The 18446-nt window shown below is 51.2% G+C and overlaps 1 protein-coding gene across 1 annotated transcript in view; it reads right to left on the bottom strand.

The window, feature by feature from the left end:
* The window catches only part of LOC119972904 (desmoglein-2-like), a 73405-nt gene extending 54959 nt beyond the window's left edge, over positions 1-18446 (bottom strand). The window contains 1 exon segment of the mRNA XM_038810450.1: positions 18314-18446. Coding sequence (XP_038666378.1) covers positions 18314-18358 — 45 coding nt within the window. The 5' untranslated portion in view covers positions 18359-18446.

Here is an 18446-nt window from a genome sequence, read left to right as displayed (position 1 = left end):
GGGTTGTGTGGTGTTGTGGTCACTGTTCTCCTGAAGGCTGTTTGAGGTTGCACAGTTGTTTGGAGGCAAGTAGTGGCGAGTGCTACAAATTCTACCCAAAGTTTCTGGAGTGGGACGCCGACCTATCGTCCCAGTGTGCTACTTACTGGGCCATGGCTGAGCATTGCTCAGAATGGGGAGTGAAGAATTATGGGGAATCCAATGTTACAAGCAGTTTTTAAACCTGTTCTTCAGGATCAGATTTTTAAAAACTCAAAACCATTTCTTGTACAAACAAGCACCCCTGCTGAACTTGGCAATGTTATAGCTGTCTGTCAGATTATTGGTTAATATGGAGATGTCATGCATGCCAACACAGCTGTCAGCTTCCTCACTGGAGGTTGGAGGTTGTGCAAGTTCTGCCACCATCCAATCGTGCAACCCAATAGACATCTGCTCAGCCAGTTAGTGTAGGCTCTTTGCGAGAGCTGCTATCTCACTGAAGCAGACAAAATCATGTTTCCCTTGGCTCGGGATGGCGAGGTTTTCCTCGGACACGGCCTCACGGTGTCAGCATAAGGAGACGGCCATTAAGGACTGAGACGAGGAGGAATTTCTGAGGAATTCCCTACCCAGAGGGCAGCGCAGGCTCAGTCACTGAGTTTGATCAAGACAGAGATCGATAGGTTTTTAGATGTTAAAGCTATCTAGGGCAGTGTTCTTCAAACTTTATTTCTAGGTGTGGTGATGTGCATCACTGTAAATACACAAGGGGTTAATGTAAATACATGTAGACTAGCTAGACACTAGAGGGAGCACCAGAGACATCACACACACACACACTCAACCAATAGATCAGTTAGATAGCACACGACCAATGGGTATACACGATACACACAGAGGTGACATGATCACAGGAGGGCATTTCACCAACCCATATATAAAGGACACCACACACATGATCTGCCTCTTTCCAGCGGAGACAGTCAGTGAGTACAGACACAGGGTTGATTCAATATCACTCCCACCACGTGGATTGTAGCAGTCTGGTTAGTCAGTCTGGGTAGCTATAGAAGGATTAACAGTAGTGTCGAACCCGAGTAATAGAAGTGTATATAGCTTAATAAACGTGGAGTTATCTCCATGTCTGAACCTTCCTTTGTCAAGTGCACCACAAGGAAGCCGCTTATGCCACACTTAGAGCATAACAAGACACCGGGGACACATTTTTACCAACTGGCCAACCTTCCAGACCCAACCCGGCCAACATGCGCGACCCATGCCGGCTGACCTTCGCGACCCATGCTGGCCGACCTTCGCGACCCACGCTGGCTGACCTTCGCGACCCACGCCGGCTGACCTTCGCGATCCATGCCGGCTGACCTTCGCGACCCATGCCGGCTGACCTTCGCGACCCATGCCGGCTGACCTTCGCGACCCATGCCGGCTGACCTTCGCGACCCATGCCGGCTGACCTTCGCGACCCATGCCGGCTGACCTTCGCGACCCACGCTGGCCGACCTTCGCGACCCACCATTTTCTCCGACCTTGTTTGCTGCTGACAAAAATGGAGGAAATGGTTTTGGGTCCCTTTGGCCCTCGTACACGCTCCTCCAATGGAACCTGTTGGATGAAGGTGAAGCCTTCCGGTGTCGGAAAGTATGGAGTCTCCACCTGTCCAACGTTCCGCATTTTTGTCCGGTAAAATTTTAATCAAATAGAACCCCCTCGAATTGAAAAAAAACAAAAAATTAAATGAATAGAATAAATGAGTAAAATGAATAAACCCACCCCCCCCCGAACTTGTAAATCTGCGGCTGTTTAAAACACAAAGTGGCTGCACTGCGCATGTGTACCCGATCATTGGCACGCATGTGCAGTGCGGCCGCATTTTTTTTACATGTTCGTGGCCATTTTGAAGGCCGTTTGCAGCCGGCGTTCTTAACAGCTGCGGCTGTTGTGCACAGATTTGCACGATCGGGAGCGCAGCGACGGACGGCTACGCGACCCTCCCGACACCTGCCCGCGGGTCGCACCCCCCCCGAGTTTGACAATGCCTGATCTAGGGGATGGGACATGTCGGCATTGTTTGTTGGATCACAAGGAGTGGCATATTCAAGTCTAAAGGGCAAAAGGGGATCGGCAAAAATGCTGCCCTACCCAGCCGTGCCCACATCCCTGGAATGAATAAAAGTCATAGTAAAACAAAACACAGATGGGTCAGATTTTTCACCTCCTCTCTCATCCCTCTCAAGGTGCATCAAATTTCACGGTAGCATAGTGGTTAGCACTGTGGCTTCACAGCGCCAGGGTCCCAGGTTCGATTCCCGGCTTGGTTCACCGTCTGTGCGGAGTCTGCACGCTCTCCCGGTGTCTGTGTGAGTTTCCTCCGGGTGCTCCGGTTTCCTCCCACAAGCCCCGAAAGACGTGCCTGTTGGGTGAATTGGACATTCTGAATTCTCCCTGTGTGTACCCGAACAGGTGCCAGAATGTGGCGACTGGGGGATTTTCACAGTAACTTCATTGCAGTGTTAATCTAAGCCTACTTGTGACAATAAAGATTATTATTATTATTTGCAGTTTTTCAAATGCTTCATCTCCCTCGGTTATTTCAGACGATGTGGGTATTTATTGCTCACCCCTATATTCTTGGGCAGTAGACTTGATACTAGGGTTTGACAAATGGTCATCTGGACTCGAAAAGTCAGCTCTTTTCTCTCCCGACAGATGCTGCCGGACCTGCTGAGATTTTCCAGCATTTTCTCTTTGGTTTTAGATACTAGGGTTTGCTCCGCCCAGTTCAGGAGAGCAGTTAAGAGTCACCACATTGCTGTGGATCTGGAGTCACATGTAGGCCAGACGGATGGCAGATTTCCTTCCCTAAAGGACACAAAGTGAACCAGACAGGTTTTTACAACAATCGATGATACTTTCATGGTTACCATTGCCGAGAACGGTTGGGCAGCACGGTGGCGCAGTGGTTGGCACTGCTGCCTCACGGCGCCGAGGTCCCAGGTTCGATCCCGGCCCTGGGTCACTGTCCGTGTGGAGTTTGCATATTCTCCCCGTGTCTGTATGGGTTTCGCTCCCACAACCCAAAGATGTTAAGGGTAGGTGGACTGGCCTCACTAAATTGACCCTACGTTGGAAAAAATGAATTAGGTACTGTAAATTTATTTTTAAAAAAGTTTTTAAAAAATAATTGCTGAGAACGGTTGGTAATTCCAGATTTTATGAATTGAATTTCTATTCCACCAGCTGCCATGGTTCCCGGATCATTAGCCTGGGTCTCTGTTCACTGGACTTATAAAAAAAATTCATTTACGGGATGTGGGCCTCGCTGGTTAGGCCAGCATTTATTGCCCATCCCGCGTTGCCCTTCAGAAGGTGGTGGTGAGCTGCCACCTTGAACCTGCTGCAGTCCCGGAGTTATAGGTACACCCACAGTGCTGTTAGGGAGGGAGTTCCAGGATTTTGCCCCAGCGACAGTGAAGGAACGGTCGATATATTTCCAAGTCAGGGTGGTGAGTGATTTGGAGGGGAACCTCCAGGTGGTGGGGTTCCCAGGTATCTGCAGCTCTCAAATAAATAAATAAATAAATAAATAAATAATCACTTATTGTCACAAGTAGGCTTCAAATGAAGTTACTGTGAAAAGCCCCTAGTCGCCACATTCTGGCACCTGTTCGGGGAGGCCGGTACGGGAATTGAACCCGCGTTGCTGGCATTGCAAGCCAGCTATTCAGCCCACTGTGCTAAACTAGCCCCTCTTGTCCTTCTAGATGGCAGTGGTTGTGGGTTTGGAAGGTGCTGACTAAGGAGCCTTGGTGAGTTACTGCAGTGCATCTACCAGATGGTACACACGGCTGCCACTGTGCGTCAATGCTGGAGGGTTTGAATGTTTGTGGAAGGGGGAGCAATCAAAAGGGATTGCTTTGTCCTGGATGGTGTCGAGCTTCCTGGAGTGTTGTGGGAACTACATCATCCAGGCAAGTGGAGAGTATTCCATCGCACTCCTGACTTGCGCCTTGTAGATGGTGGCAGGCTTTGGGAGGGTCAGGAGGTGAGTTACTTGCGGCAGGATTCCTAGACTTTGACCAGCGCGGGTAGACTAGACATTACCACTGTCCCACCGTCAGCCTCTAAATGACCTCGTCATGCTGTATTTAAAAAGCCCTCATAGCTTTGACCACGTGTTAATTTTCCCCTCAGCCTTCTTAACTCCAATGGATAACATGCAAGGTGCAGCAAGCGAAGATTGGCCCTTCATTGGACAAAAAATAATTGGAGATGCTAAATGTATTTTTAAAAACTGTCTTATCAAGAAAGATTGGCGAAACTGGGCCTGTATTGTCCAGAGTTTTGAAGAATGAGAGGTGATCTTATTGAAATCTACAAAATACCTAAAGCAACAGAGTAGATGCAGGTAAGATGTTTCCCTCGGTTGGGGAGTCCAGAACCACGGACACAACTTCAAAATAAGGGGGAAGCCACTGAGGACCGGGATGGGGAGGAGAAATGTCTTTCGAGACGGTCATGAATCTTTAGAACGCTCCATCCCAGAGGGATGTGGAAGCTCAGTCACCGAGAATGTTTCACAATAACTGAGGCTAATGGAGATAGTGGGCCCAGAAGGCATTGAAACGTCTGATCAGCCCAAAATCGTATTGAATACTGGAGCAGATTTGATGGGCTGAATGGCCTCCTCCTGTTCCTGTGTCAGTTTCTGTCCATCGTCATTCTCTGCACTCCCCATAATCCCAGTTTAAGTTGGGCAGTGGACCGACTTGGGACTGCATGGACGCACAGGGAGAGTACTTCCTGATGGTAGAAAATAGGGGCAGGAGGGCGGCATTTGGCCCTTCGATCCTGACCCGCCACTGATTATGATAGTAATTAATAATAATAATCGCTTATTGTCACGAGTAGGCTTCAATGAGGTTACTGTGAAAAGCCCCAAGCCGCCACATTCCGGCGCCTGTTCGGGGAGGCCGGTACGGGAATTGAACCCGCGCTGCTGGCATTGTTCTGCATTACAAGCCAGCTATTTAGCCCACTGTGCTAAACCAGCTCCGAGCTGATCATCCAACTCAATAGCCTCATCCCGCCTTCCCTCCAAATCCTTTGATCCCCTTCGCCCGAAGTGCTAAAGAAACATGATCTAATACAGGAACAGATAACGCATGAATTGAATGCACTGTAGTCGTACAGAGGGACTCATTGTTCAAAGGCAATATGCAAATCTATACCACGCAAGAAAACATTGGCAGGACGTGTAGCCAGACCGAGGTGTGGCACTCTACCCCCCAGACACTCGCTCATGCTCGTTCCCAGCCAGCTGCAGCTTCTCGTTGGCGTCATGAGTCTGTGGTTTGTCATCTTCGGAGAATCAAATTATTTATCACACCTACGCATTAACTGGCCTGATACACCTTCAAAATGGCCCAACCAGTTTGGTCAAGCTTAACCTTTTTCTTTTGAAATAGGTACCGATTACTCCATTACGCTTTCAGTTTGCAGTTGTTCTGCGAGGTAAAGATTTCATTGCACCTAAACTTAATTGGCCCGTCATTTCCTGGGTGTGTTGTGTCTCGCTTGTTAAATGTAGGGATCACGTTAGCCATTTTCAAGTCTGCGGCACAATTTCCCTTTTCCCCTTGCGCCTGCAGCACAGAGAAGTGTGAAATGAGGAGGGGTAAAATATGGGCAATTATATATTAAACAAACTGCAGGAACAGAGAGAGAGTCCCGAGGGTCTATGGGGAGAAGTGTGGCCGGAACAGGTCGATAAGGCTGCTGCCCTTTCGGAGAGAGTGGCTTAGCGGTACCGGTACTGGGACTAGTAAAGCACAGGCCCAGGCCCGATGGCGTGGCTTCGAATCCCGCCACGGCAGCTGGTGGAATTTAACGTCAATTAATGAAACCCGGAGGATAAAGCTGGTCTCCGTCATGGTGACCGTGACGACTATCGCCGGTTGGAAAAAGAAACACATCAGGTTCGTTGATGCCCACGAAATCTGCCGCCCTTACCCGGTCTGGCCAACATGTGACTTCCGACCCCACAGCGATACAGTTGACTCTGAATGACCTCGCAAGCCGCTCAGTTCAAGGGAAATGAGATAAGGAAGGGCCTGTACTGCACTGTATCGTTCTATGTTCTATGGTGGCTTTCCCAGCAATACCCAAAGCCCACGAAGGAATAGAGAGAAAAACTGGGGGCTTCTTAGATTGGTATCAAGTGGCATAAGCTACAAAAGCTACAAATAGAAGCTTCCAGACATAAAAACACATAGTAAGAAAAAAAAAACCTCATCTTGTCTTCTGATTTGTTGTCAATCCTGTTAGAGCGGCACGGTAGCACAGTGGTTAGCACAGCTGCTTCACAGCTCCAGTGTCCCGGGTTCGATTCCCGGCTTGGGCCGCTGTCTGTGCGGAGTCTGCACGTCCTCCCCGTGTCTGCGTGGGTTTCCTCCGGTTTCCTCCCACAAGTCCCGAAAGACGTGCTTGTTAGGTGAATTGGACATTCTGAAGTCTCCCTCCGTGTACCTGAACAGGTGCCGGAGTGTGGCGACTAGAGGCTTTTCACAGTAACTTCATTGCAGTGTTAATGTAAGCCTACTTGTGACACTAATAAAGATGATGATTATTATTATTAATCTTTTCGACAAACTGTCTTCTCCCAACTAGCCCATCAAAACCTCCCATTATTTTGAACACCTTTACTAAATCCAATGCAGAAGAATGCAGAATAAATGAGGTTGTGGTGAAGGAACAGAAATATATTTTTAAAAGGATCCGGAACTTTGGAACACAATGAGAATGAGAGTGTTGTTGGGATGTTCACATCCGGAGTAATGTGTTTAATTCCAGCTTAATTCCGGTTCCTTGACTGTAGCTTGTAGTTAGGGAACCAAATTCCGCCCTCCGCCGCAGGCCGCGTCCGCCCTCCGCCGCAGGCCGCGTCCGCCCTCCGCCGCAGGCCGCGTCCGCCCTCCGCCGCAGGCCGCGTCCGCCCTCCGCCGCAGGCCGCGTCCGCCCTCCGCCGCAGGCCGCGTCCGCCCTCCGCCGCAGGCCGCGTCCGCCCTCCGCGTCCGCCCTCCGCCGCAGGCAGCGTCCGCCCTCCGCGGCAGGCAGCGTCCGCCCTCCGCGGCAGGCAGCGTCCGCCCTCCGCGGCAGGCAGCGTCCGCCCTCCGCGGCAGGCAGCGTCCGCCCTCCGCGGCAGGCAGCGTCCGCCCTCCGCGGCAGGCAGCGTCCGCCCTCCGCGGCAGGCAGCGTCCGCCCTCCGCGGCAGGCAGCGTCCGCCCTCCGCGGCAGGCAGCGTCCGCCCTCCGCGGCAGGCAGCGTCCGCCCTCCGCGGCAGGCAGCGTCCGCCCTCCGCGGCAGGCAGCGTCCGCCCTCCGCGGCAGGCAGCGTCCGCCCTCCGCGGCAGGCAGCGTCCGCCCTCCGCGGCAGGCAGCGTCCGCCCTCCGCGGCAGGCAGCGTCCGCCCTCCGCGGCAGGCAGCGTCCGCCCTCCGCGGCAGGCAGCGTCCGCCCTCCGCGGCAGGCAGCGTCCGCCCTCCGCGGCAGGCAGCGTCCGCCCTCCGCGGCAGGCAGCGTCCGCCCTCCGCGGCAGGCAGCGTCCGCCCTCCGCGGCAGGCAGCGTCCGCCCTCCGCGGCAGGCAGCGTCCGCCCTCCGCGGCAGGCAGCGTCCGCCCTCCGCGGCAGGCAGCGTCCGCCCTCCGCGGCAGGCAGCGTCCGCCCTCCGCGGCAGGCAGCGTCCGCCCTCCGCGGCAGGCAGCGTCCGCCCTCCGCGGCAGGCAGCGTCCGCCCTCCGCGGCAGGCAGCGTCCGCCCTCCGCGGCAGGCAGCGTCCGCCCTCCGCGGCAGGCAGCGTCCGCCCTCCGCGGCAGGCAGCGTCCGCCCTCCGCGGCAGGCAGCGTCCGCCCTCCGCGGCAGGCAGCGTCCGCCCTCCGCGGCAGGCAGCGTCCGCCCTCCGCGGCAGGCAGCGTCCGCCCTCCGCGGCAGGCAGCGTCCGCCCTCCGCGGCAGGCAGCGTCCGCCCTCCGCGGCAGGCAGCGTCCGCCCTCCGCGGCAGGCAGCGTCCGCCCTCCGCGGCAGGCAGCGTCCGCCCCCCGCGGCAGGCAGCGTCCGCCCCCCGCGGCAGGCAGCGTCCGCCCCCCGCGGCAGGCAGCGTCCGCCCCCCGCGGCAGGCAGCGTCCGCCCCCCGCGGCAGGCAGCGTCCGCCCCCCGCGGCAGGCAGCGTCCGCCCCCCGCGGCAGGCAGCGTCCGCCCCCCGCGGCAGGCAGCGTCCGCCCCCCGCGGCAGGCAGCGTCCGCCCCCCGCGGCAGGCAGCGTCCGCCCCCCGCGGCAGGCAGCGTCCGCCCCCCGCGGCAGGCAGCGTCCGCCCCCCGCGGCAGGCAGCGTCCGCCCCCCGCGGCAGGCAGCGTCCGCCCTCCGCGGCAGGCAGCGTCCGCCCCCCGCGGCAGGCAGCGTCCGCCCCCCGCGGCAGGCAGCGTCCGCCCCCCGCGGCAGGCAGCGTCCGCCCCCCGCGGCAGGCAGCGTCCGCCCCCCGCGGCAGGCAGCGTCCGCCCCCCGCGGCAGGCAGCGTCCGCCCCCCGCGGCAGGCAGCGTCCGCCCTCCGCGGCAGGCAGCGTCCGCCCTCCGCGGCAGGCAGCGTCCGCCCTCCGCGGCAGGCAGCGTCCGCCCTCCGCGGCAGGCAGCGTCCGCCCTCCGCGGCAGGCAGCGTCCGCCCTCCGTGGCAGCGTCCCTCATCTTGGATCGGTGTCTTGACTAGAACTCGCTGCTGGAGGATAGTTGAAAACACGGAAACCCAAATTCAGGACATCGGAACTGGAGATCTAGAAAATAACAAATGGAAGAAAGGCCTTGCACTTGGATAGTGCCATTCACAACCTCAGGAAGTCCCAAAGTGGTTCACAGCCAAGGAAGTACTTTCGGTGTGAAGTCGTGGCGGAAACTCAGCAGCTAATCTACGCACAGAAAGATCCCACAAATGCGCTAACGAGCGGAGAAGCTGTTTTGCTGATTTTGGGTGAGGGATGAACATTGGGCAGGTTACCCGGGAGGGAGCCTGTTCGAAATATGCGCCATTCCATTTTATTATTATTATTTTTTAAATGTCCACCCTGGGGGCATTGATTTAATGTCTTGTCCAAAGTTAGGCACCCCCGACAGCGCAGTGTTCCCTCAGCACTGCAGTGTCGACCCGGATGACTGGTAGGACGTTTGCCCACAGCTGGCACCTGCCAAAAAGGAACCTGTGGCGATGAGCTGCTCCTTTCACCTTTGACGGGCGTTTGTCAAATCACTGAACAAAGAGAGGCCAGGGTTTGAACCAACATTTGAAAAGGTTACCCAGAGGCAGGTGTGCAAAGCTGCCGAGGTTTCCCAGGAACCTGTCTGCATCTAACATGAGCTCCATGCAGCACCCTATAACAAAACCTCCCTAGTCTTATTCTCCTGCAGTAACCAGCATAACACTGGCCATTTAAATTGTTTTATTCTTGCATAGAATCAGGCAAACCAGCAGGTCAGGTTTCCCCAGTGCTTTTCCATTTACATTACAGGATTGAAAAGCACAGACGTCACCTTCGATGTATTCAGATTCTGAGTTGCTCCCTGCGTGGCAGTTACCAAAGACCAAAAACTATACAGCACAAGAACAGGCCCTTCGGCCCTCCAAGCCTGTACTGGTCATGATACCAACCTTTGCCAAAACCCTCAGCACTTCCTTGTGCCGTATCCCTCTATACCCATCCTATCCATGTATTTGTTGAGATGCCTTTTGAACGCCGTTAATGTATCTGCTTCCACAACCTCCCCTGGCAACGTGTTCCAGGCACTCACCACCCTCTGCGTAAAAAAACCTGCCTCGCACATGTATCTCCTCTAAACTTTGCCCCACTGACCTTAAATCTATGCACCCTGGTGACTGATCCCTCCACCCTGGGAAAGAGTGCCTGCTCATCCACTCTATGCATGCCCCTCATAATCTTGTAGACCTCTATCAGGTCATTCCTCACCTCCGTCTTTCTAATGAAAACAATCCGAGTCTATTCAGTCTCTCCACATAGCTAACACCCTCCGGACCAGGCAACATTCTGGTAAACCTCTTCTCCACCCTCTCCAAAGCCTCCACATCGTTCTGGTAGTGTGGCAACCAGAATTGTACAATATTCCAAGAAGTCTTTACAGGTAATTAAGTCAATAGAGACAATTCCCACCTCTTTAAGCTGTGATTATTCCTCTCTCTAGTCATTCCGTTGGGACCTGTAAAGACTTAATTACCTGCAAAGACTCGCATTCAAAATATCGTCATGCATCTTTGACTTTGTCTATATGTGTGTTTGTGGAACCCACTGAAGTGTTGGCTAGTGTAGACTAGAGAGATGAACAGACACTTCCAACACAGATGAAGGTTCAACTCAATTTTATTAACTACTTCTAACTAACACACGATGACTGTGGGTCTAAATGATGCTAACTTAAACTAGAGACCTAAGCCTTGTCCGAACCAGTTGATTCTCTCAGCACGTGGTGTGAGTCTGTGCTGGGCTGGATGAGTTCTTGTTACACTGAGAGGCAGCACCCAGAATGAGCGGGAACCGTGGTGCCCTCTGCCTTTATAGTGTGTGTATTCTAACTGGTGATTGGCTGCGGTGTTTGGACATGTTGATTGGTCCCTGTGTGTGTCCATCAGTGTGTGTCTGCACCATGATATACTGGTTATGACACCCACCTCTTCATTCGCCTGAGGAAGGAGCTGCGCTCCGGAAGCTCGTGATTCGAAACAAACCTGTTGGACTTTAACCTGGTGTTGTAAGACTTCTTCCACTGCCTTTTGAGGAAGAGAGTTCCAGAGATTCACTGCCCTCTGAGTGAAAAATTATTCTCCTTATCTTGAGAAGGCGGCTCCCCACCTCTTTCTCAAGGGGCAATTAGGGAGAGGTAATAAATGCTGGACTTGCCAGCGATACCCACATCCCAACCCCAGAACAAAAACAAAGGTTGGATAAACGCATGAGGGAGGCAGGAACAGAAAGATATGTCAGTGGGATTAGATGAAGTCACGTTTCAGGAGTCTCATAGGAGCAGAAGTAGGCCATTCAGCCCCCCGAACCATGGCTGATCTGGGGCCTAACTCCACATACCTGCCTTTGGCCCAAATCCCTGAATATCTTTGCTTCATATCACAGATTTAAAATTAACAACTGATCCAGCATCAACTGCTGCTGCTGGAGAGAGAGAGTTCCAAACCTCTACCACCCTTCGAATGAAGAGGTTCTTCCTAACGTGGCTCCTGAACGGTCTGGCCCTAGTTTTTAGACTACGCGCCCTAGTTTTAGAATCCCCAACCAGTGGATATAGTTTATCTTTATCTACCCTGTCTTTCCCGGTTAATATCTTGAATACTTTGATCAGATCATCCCTAACCTTCGAAATTCTAGGTCCAATCTGAGTCTTCTCTCCTCGTAATCCAGGTATCATTTTTGTAAACTTACGTTTCGCTCCCTCCAAAATATCCTTCCGAAGGTGGGGTGCCCAGAACTGCTGACAGTGACTCTGAGTGGGGTCTGAGCAGGGTTTTATAAAACTGCAGCGTAACTTCCTGTGTCTTTATATTCCAATCCGCTACATAAAGCGGTTAGCATTCCATTAGCCGCTTTGATTATTTTCTGCACTTGTTCCTGGCATTTTAAGGATCTATGCACCTGACCCCCTCCCCCCCTTTGGACATCCACTGTACCTAACCTCTTCCCATTTAGAAAGTACTCTGCTCGATCCTATTTGGTGAGGTTTCTTTTAAAAGTCATGTGAGTTTGATCCCTAGCAGCTGGGCGCAATTTTGGCCCATTTTGTTTTATTCTTTCATGGGGGGGGGGGGGGGGCATGGCTGGATAGGCCAACATTTGTTGCCCATCTGGAAACGCTCTAGAACCTTGGGTTCATAGAATCCTAGAATCCCTACAGTGCAGAAGGAGGCCATTCAGCCCATTGCGCCTGCACCGACCCACTGAAAGAACATCCTACCTGGGCCTAATCCCCCGCCCTACCCCTGTAATTCCACCTAATGTTTGGACACCAAAGGGGAAATTTAGCACGGCCAATCCACCTAAACTGCACATCTTTGGGTTGGCAGATTTCCTCCCCTGAAAAAGGACATTAGTGAACCAAATGGGTTGATATAACAACCGATGGACACCATTCATGAGACCAGTTTTTAATTTCAGATTTTTAAAAGATGAATTCATATCCCACCAGATGCTGTGGTGGGATTTGAACCCTAGACTCCGGAGCATTAGCCAGGTCCTCCGGATTGTTAATCCAGAGACATTACAGACAGATAACATGATAATAATAATCTTTACTAGTGTCACAAGTAGGCTTACATTAACATTGCAATGAAGTTACTGTGAAAATCCCCTCATCGCCACATTCCGGCGCCTGTTTGGGTTCACAGAGAATTCAGAATGTCCAATTCACCTAACAAGCACGTCTTTCGGGACTTGTGGGAGGAAACTGGAGCGCCTGGAGGTAATCCACGTAGGCACGGGAAGAACTTGTAGACTCCGCACAGACAGTGACCCAAACCGGGAATCGAACCGGGGTCCCTGGAGCTGTGAAGCATCAGTGCTAACCACTGTAAGAACATAGAACAGTACAGCACAGTACAGGCCCTTGGGCCCTCAATGTTGTGCCGAGCATTGTATGAAACCAAGATCAAGCTATCCCACACCCTGTCAGGGAGAACTGTCCACTTAAAAAATTCTCAGGAGCTTGTGAACAGCTTGAAGCGAATCTCCAGTTGTGAAAATGCCGACAGAGTGGGTTGTTAATGTGGACAAACCACATGCAAAGATCAAATTTCAAAGTGGCTTTTGATGTGTCCTCCAATATCAGATAGCCACCTATTCCTGAATAATATTTCAATAAATTATTGCGGGAAAAATAATCCAAGTGATCCATTTATGGGAAAAAATTGATGTAGAAATAATAGCGCAGACTTAGGCCCAAATACTCTCGGCTAGTGTTTCCATTTCCTGAATCTCATTCTTTCATCAGAAACCTGAAAGTTGATAAATCATTAATCAAGCAGTTTTGCAATGTGGCTGTTCCACCCTTCAGTGCAAAATCAAAACTATACCATAAAACTAACTCAGGCAACTCACGCACAAGACAAACAAACCTTAACTCCCCCCCCCCCCCCCCCCACCCATCACTAGGCGTATAGGATAGCTCATATATGGGCATTATTTGTTGTCACACGAGGAGTGGCGTATTTAAATAAAAAGCCACAGATGAGTCAGACATTTCCCATTTCTCTCTCCTGTAAGGTGCAGCAAAGTTTTTCTTTTATTTTTAAAAATATTTCTTTATTCTCCTCCTTTTTCACATTTTCTCCCAAATTTACGCCCACCAACAATAAACAATAATCAGTAACAAATGTGTCAATCCCCATATCAATAACAATGATTCCATCCTCCCACCAAGCCCCAAACATTGGCCCACATGTTCACATGACGAAAAGGAATCAGGAATCACCCATAGCCACCATTAACATCCATCGCTCTCCCCCCCCCTTCCCACAGCCCTCCCACCCACCCCCCCAATTAATGTTCTATGTTACCCAGTTCTTGAACGTGCACAATGAATAATGTACATGAATTGTCGAACCCCTCCATCCTTCCCCTCAGTTCAAACTTAACCTTCTCAAGAAATGAAATGAAAATCGCTTATTGTCACGAGTAGGCTTCAAATGAAGTTACTGTGAAAAGCCCCTAGTCGCCACATTCCGGCGCCTGTTCGGGGAGGCTGTTACGGGAATCGAACCGTGCTGCTGGCCTGCTTTCAAAGCCAGCGATTTAGCCCTGTGCTAAACAGCCCCTCAAGAATTCCAACAGATCCCCCGCCACGCCAGGGCACAGGGTGGAGAGGTTGCTCTCCATCCCACCAGGATCCGCCTTCGGGCGATCAACGAGGCGAAGGCTACAACATCTGCCTCCGCACCCGTTTCCAACCCCGGCTGGTCCGACACCCCGAATATTGCCTCCCGAGAGCCCGGGTCCAGTTTCACGTCCACCACTTTAGAGATTACCCTAAAAACCTCCTTCCAGTAATCCTCTATGTTTTGGACAGGACCAAAACATATGAACGCGAGTAGCGGGACCCCCACCCCCTGCAACGTTCACACGCATCTCCTACTGCTTCAAAAAAAAAAGATTCTGCGAACTTAGCCTGTCTTTCAAACTCAAAGCTTTTTTTTCCCCTCTACTCTCCCTGGACCCCAGAGCAGTCTCTGGATTACTAATCCAGTGAAAACTCCACCGCTGCCAGTGTGATTCTCCTTTTGCCAGTCCCACCTCCTCGATGTTAGCATTGACATTTATGCTGCATCGGAAGACACGCTTTATGTTGGGAATTAACCACAGCTGTCCCCGATTGGGGAATCATTGCAAGGTCACAGAAACCAGTTCACACTGGGTACCTGAGGAGGGACTGGGTGAGTCTGTGACTTGACTTTACTGGCTTGGAAATAAACCTGTTTTAAGGTGATGGTTAGCTTCAAGATTCATTCTTCCTCAACGTACGATTATTGGAATTAGTACAATCTTTTGTTTCTTTACTCATCACATTATCGTTTCCTTTTGCCTTGTGTGACCATTTCTGTTGTCATTTCCTGCCTTCTGACCTATCACACACTGTTACTTTTTGTTCCCCACCCCCCCCCCCCCCACCCCGCCCCACCGTACTTCATGGGAACCTGTTGCATTTCGAACCTGATGGAAAGTTCTGTCCCGCATGCGCAGCATTTTGCTTTTGTTTTTATTTCTGACGAAAGGTCCTTGACCCGAAACTTTAACCCTGCCTTCCCCTCTCTCCACAGATGTGGAGAGAAAGACTCGCATTCAAAGTATCGTCTTGCATCATTGACTTTGTCTATATAAGTGTTTCTGGAACCCACCTCTTCAGTCACCTGAGGAAGGAGCAGTGCTCCGAAAGCTAGTGTTTGAAACAAACCTGTTGGACTTTAACCTGGTGTTGCAAGATGTCTTACTGCTCTCTCTACAAAGGCAGCCAGACCTGCTTGAGTGATTCCAGCATTCCTACACTGTTATTTCAATATATACCGAAACCGTGACTCATTGGAGCCTCCGACCTCAACATACTATTTTGCACTTTTTCAAGACTGTGACTCTGTGATTAAACCCAGAACCCCCACACCCTAACTTTGTGGTGCAGTTAGCAAAGCTTGGGACTGCCCAATCAAAAGTCCCAATTAACCTTGCCCTGGGAGTAGACCGTCCACTCACGGGGTTGCCAACTCTGACTGGGCGCACCCCTCGAGGTCCCACCCCATCACGTCATGGTTTCAACAGCCCCATTTGGTCAACCCAACCTCCAAGAGTTTTAGAACGACGTGTGCTGGACCCCCTACCTGGGAAGCTCGGGACCAATTAGGGGGATTGCCTGGATTTTCTGTCCGAGGGTGGGGGTAGAATCATAGAATTACAGAACCCCCGACAGTACAGAAGGAGGCCATTCGGCCCATTGGATCTGCACCGACCCTCCAAAAGAGCACCCTACCTCGGCCCAATCCTCGTACCCCACCTAACCATTGGGCACTAAGGGGCAATTTATCATAGCTAATCCATTTTACCAGCATTCTTTGGATTATGGGAGGAAACCGGAGCACCCGGAGCAAACCCACGCAGACACGGGGAGAAAGTACAAACTGTCACCCAAGCCGAGATTCAAACCCGGGTCCCTGGTGCTGTGATAAGCCGGGCTGATTTCACCACTGAGCTGGACCCAGCCAGGACAGGGAAAGGGAGGGATGGACCCAGGCTGGCTTCCCCCATTGATTCTGTATCTAAAGAGCAGAGGGTCAGCACACTGCAATCTGGATATGACGGATAAGGGATCCAGTACATGAAATGAAAAAATGAAAATGAAAATGGCTTATTGTCACGAGTAGGCTTCAATGAAGTTACTGTGAAAAGCCCCTAGTCGCCACATTCCGGCGCCTGTCCGGGGAGGCTGGTACGGGAATTGAACCGTGCTGCTGGCCTGCTTGGTCTGCTTTAAAAGCCAGCGATTTAGCCTGGTGAGCTAAACCAGCCCCATGTACTAAATAGTGTTCGAGCACCAATTTTATCAATGTCCCTGTAATGTTTGTTTGTTCTGGGTTTGTTTGGCAACTCTACAAATGTGTGTAGCCTGCCGATTTTTATTTCAAAACAATCATCGGTGCGGTTGGTTCCACATCGAACTTTCCAGCCAGCCGACTGCCCAATTCAGGTGTTTACAGCCCGTCTTTCAAACCCAAACAGCCTTCTCTTCAAAAGAAAAAAAATAATTGCCTAAAATGAAAACTATTGAGATCCACAAGATAAAAAACGTGATATTTCTCAAACAAATACACGGCAAATGGCAAAGTGTCTCAGCTAGAACGCTGCATAAATAATAAAGAAAATACATGGGTTGAATTTGTGTATCAAATGCAACAACAAAAAGCAACACGCTAAAATAACCCAACTCTGAATTATCGTGCTCTTTTGTCTTATTTTTAAAAAAAAACAATTTTGCTGGTAAAATCTGCAAAATCCTTAATTTTAGACAATTTGTTCAGCTCTTCAGACTTGCGATTGGAAAGAAAAAGCTTCTAATTTCACATTCGGAATAATTTATCATCTCAGTTGTATTCAAAACAACGGTGGTTGCAAATCTAAAACCTGTTCCTTACACAGGCAGTAGCTACGCCTGTTTGGCTGTATTGCTTCAACAGGTTTATGTGGAGCACCTCGAGGTATTTTGTGAAAATAATCATTGGAAACCGGAAAATGCAGCAGTAGCTATTTTGTTTTTATCCGCACTGGCTTACGGCTTACCTCACCCTAATGCGATCTGACTGGAAAAGGTTGGGAGTCAGGAATGAGATGTTACACAGAGTTGGTGACGTATTGGTTAGGAAACACAGGTTGCAGGGCCCTGACCCATCTGATCTTTTCCTAAGATGTTTAATCCTTTTTTCATTGTTGCTCCTTGAAGCGACGCGGTCAGAGTTCAGCCGGGGTGGGTGCGTGGACGTGCAGGGAAGGTGTGACACTATACCCACCGCACAGCTCTGGCTGACCCCCTATTACTGCCCTGTCACAGAATCTGCAGGTTTGAGACTTGACCTGTTTGACCAGGCACCATGAACCACCCTTTTGTGGCCATCAAGTCCCAGAGCAGGACCGCAACCCACAGCTTCGGGTTCACAGGGAATGTTATCCACCGTGCAACCACACTTCCAGTTGCCAAGAATCTTGCATTTTCTAACACAAAACTCTAATGAAGGGCAATTTATAAATACACGGGGGCACGCAGTGCTGCCTCACAGCTCCAGCGTCCCAGGCTCAATTCCAGCCTCGGGTCACTGTCGTGCGGAGTCTGCACGTTCTCCCTGTGTCTGCATGGGTTTCATCCGGGTGCTCCGGTTTCTCCCACAGTCCAAAGGTGTGGCGGATTGGCCGTGCTTAATTGCCCCGTAGTGTCCAAAAGGTTAGGTGGGGTTATGGGTTACGGGTGGATGCCTGCACTTACGTATGGCGTTCTTTCCAAGGGCTGGTGCAGACTCGATGGGCCAAATGGCCTCCTTCTGCACTGTAAATTCTATGATTCTATGATAAATAATATGCCCTGAAGAGACATAAGAAGGTAATGTTAGCTCTGTTTCTCACTCAACACACGCTGCTAGACCCCACCAAGTCTTTTGTTATAATATATATATCCACAATTGCTCATGGTAATAAACTTGATGCCATGCGCCAACCCAGTTAACCACCTTGTAACTCACAATTGCAATCACCCCAATCTCAAGCGGGCACGCCTTCAGCTACCTGGGTCCAGAACTCTGCAACCCACCTCTCCCCAAAACTTTCTTTTCTCATTTGAAACAAACCTTTAAAACTGAATTTCATCGACCATGCCTCCGGGTCACCCTCCCGCCAACTGCTGGCTCAATGTCTTTTTCAAAAATGTGATCTTGCTGCTGCCCAATTGCTTTTGGACATGTTTAAAATTGAAGTGCTAGTCAAATGCAGGTTATTGTTGTAAAAATCGAACATCAAGGGGAATTCACTAAAAATAAAGCTAAGACTACTTTAGAAAAAAAAGACTTTTCTGCCTGGCAGCAATAATGAAGGACTTTAATCGGTGCTGTTACTAAGACCCAGCGAACAATTGACCAACAACAGGATCTCGATCGAGGTAAAGAGAAAGGAAACTGCGATTGAACAAGTGCAGAGGTCTTTCCCAGTCACTGGGAAGTCTCTCTGGAAGGTTGTGCTTACCAGCAGCAGGAGGCTCAGGGCAGCTCCCACCGTCCCGCTCCACATCCTCCCAGCAGCGGCTTCACCAACTCCCGCAACACCGCTGCCCAGCCCAACTCACCTGGAGCAGCCGCACAGCGCAGGTAGCGGGGCA

This window comes from Scyliorhinus canicula, chromosome 10 (assembly GCF_902713615.1).
Source record: "Scyliorhinus canicula chromosome 10, sScyCan1.1, whole genome shotgun sequence".
In the NCBI taxonomy this organism is placed as follows: domain Eukaryota; kingdom Metazoa; phylum Chordata; class Chondrichthyes; order Carcharhiniformes; family Scyliorhinidae; genus Scyliorhinus; species Scyliorhinus canicula.
Note: the sequence above shows the minus strand (reverse complement) of the source record. Positions and strands in the feature narration are given on the sequence as shown.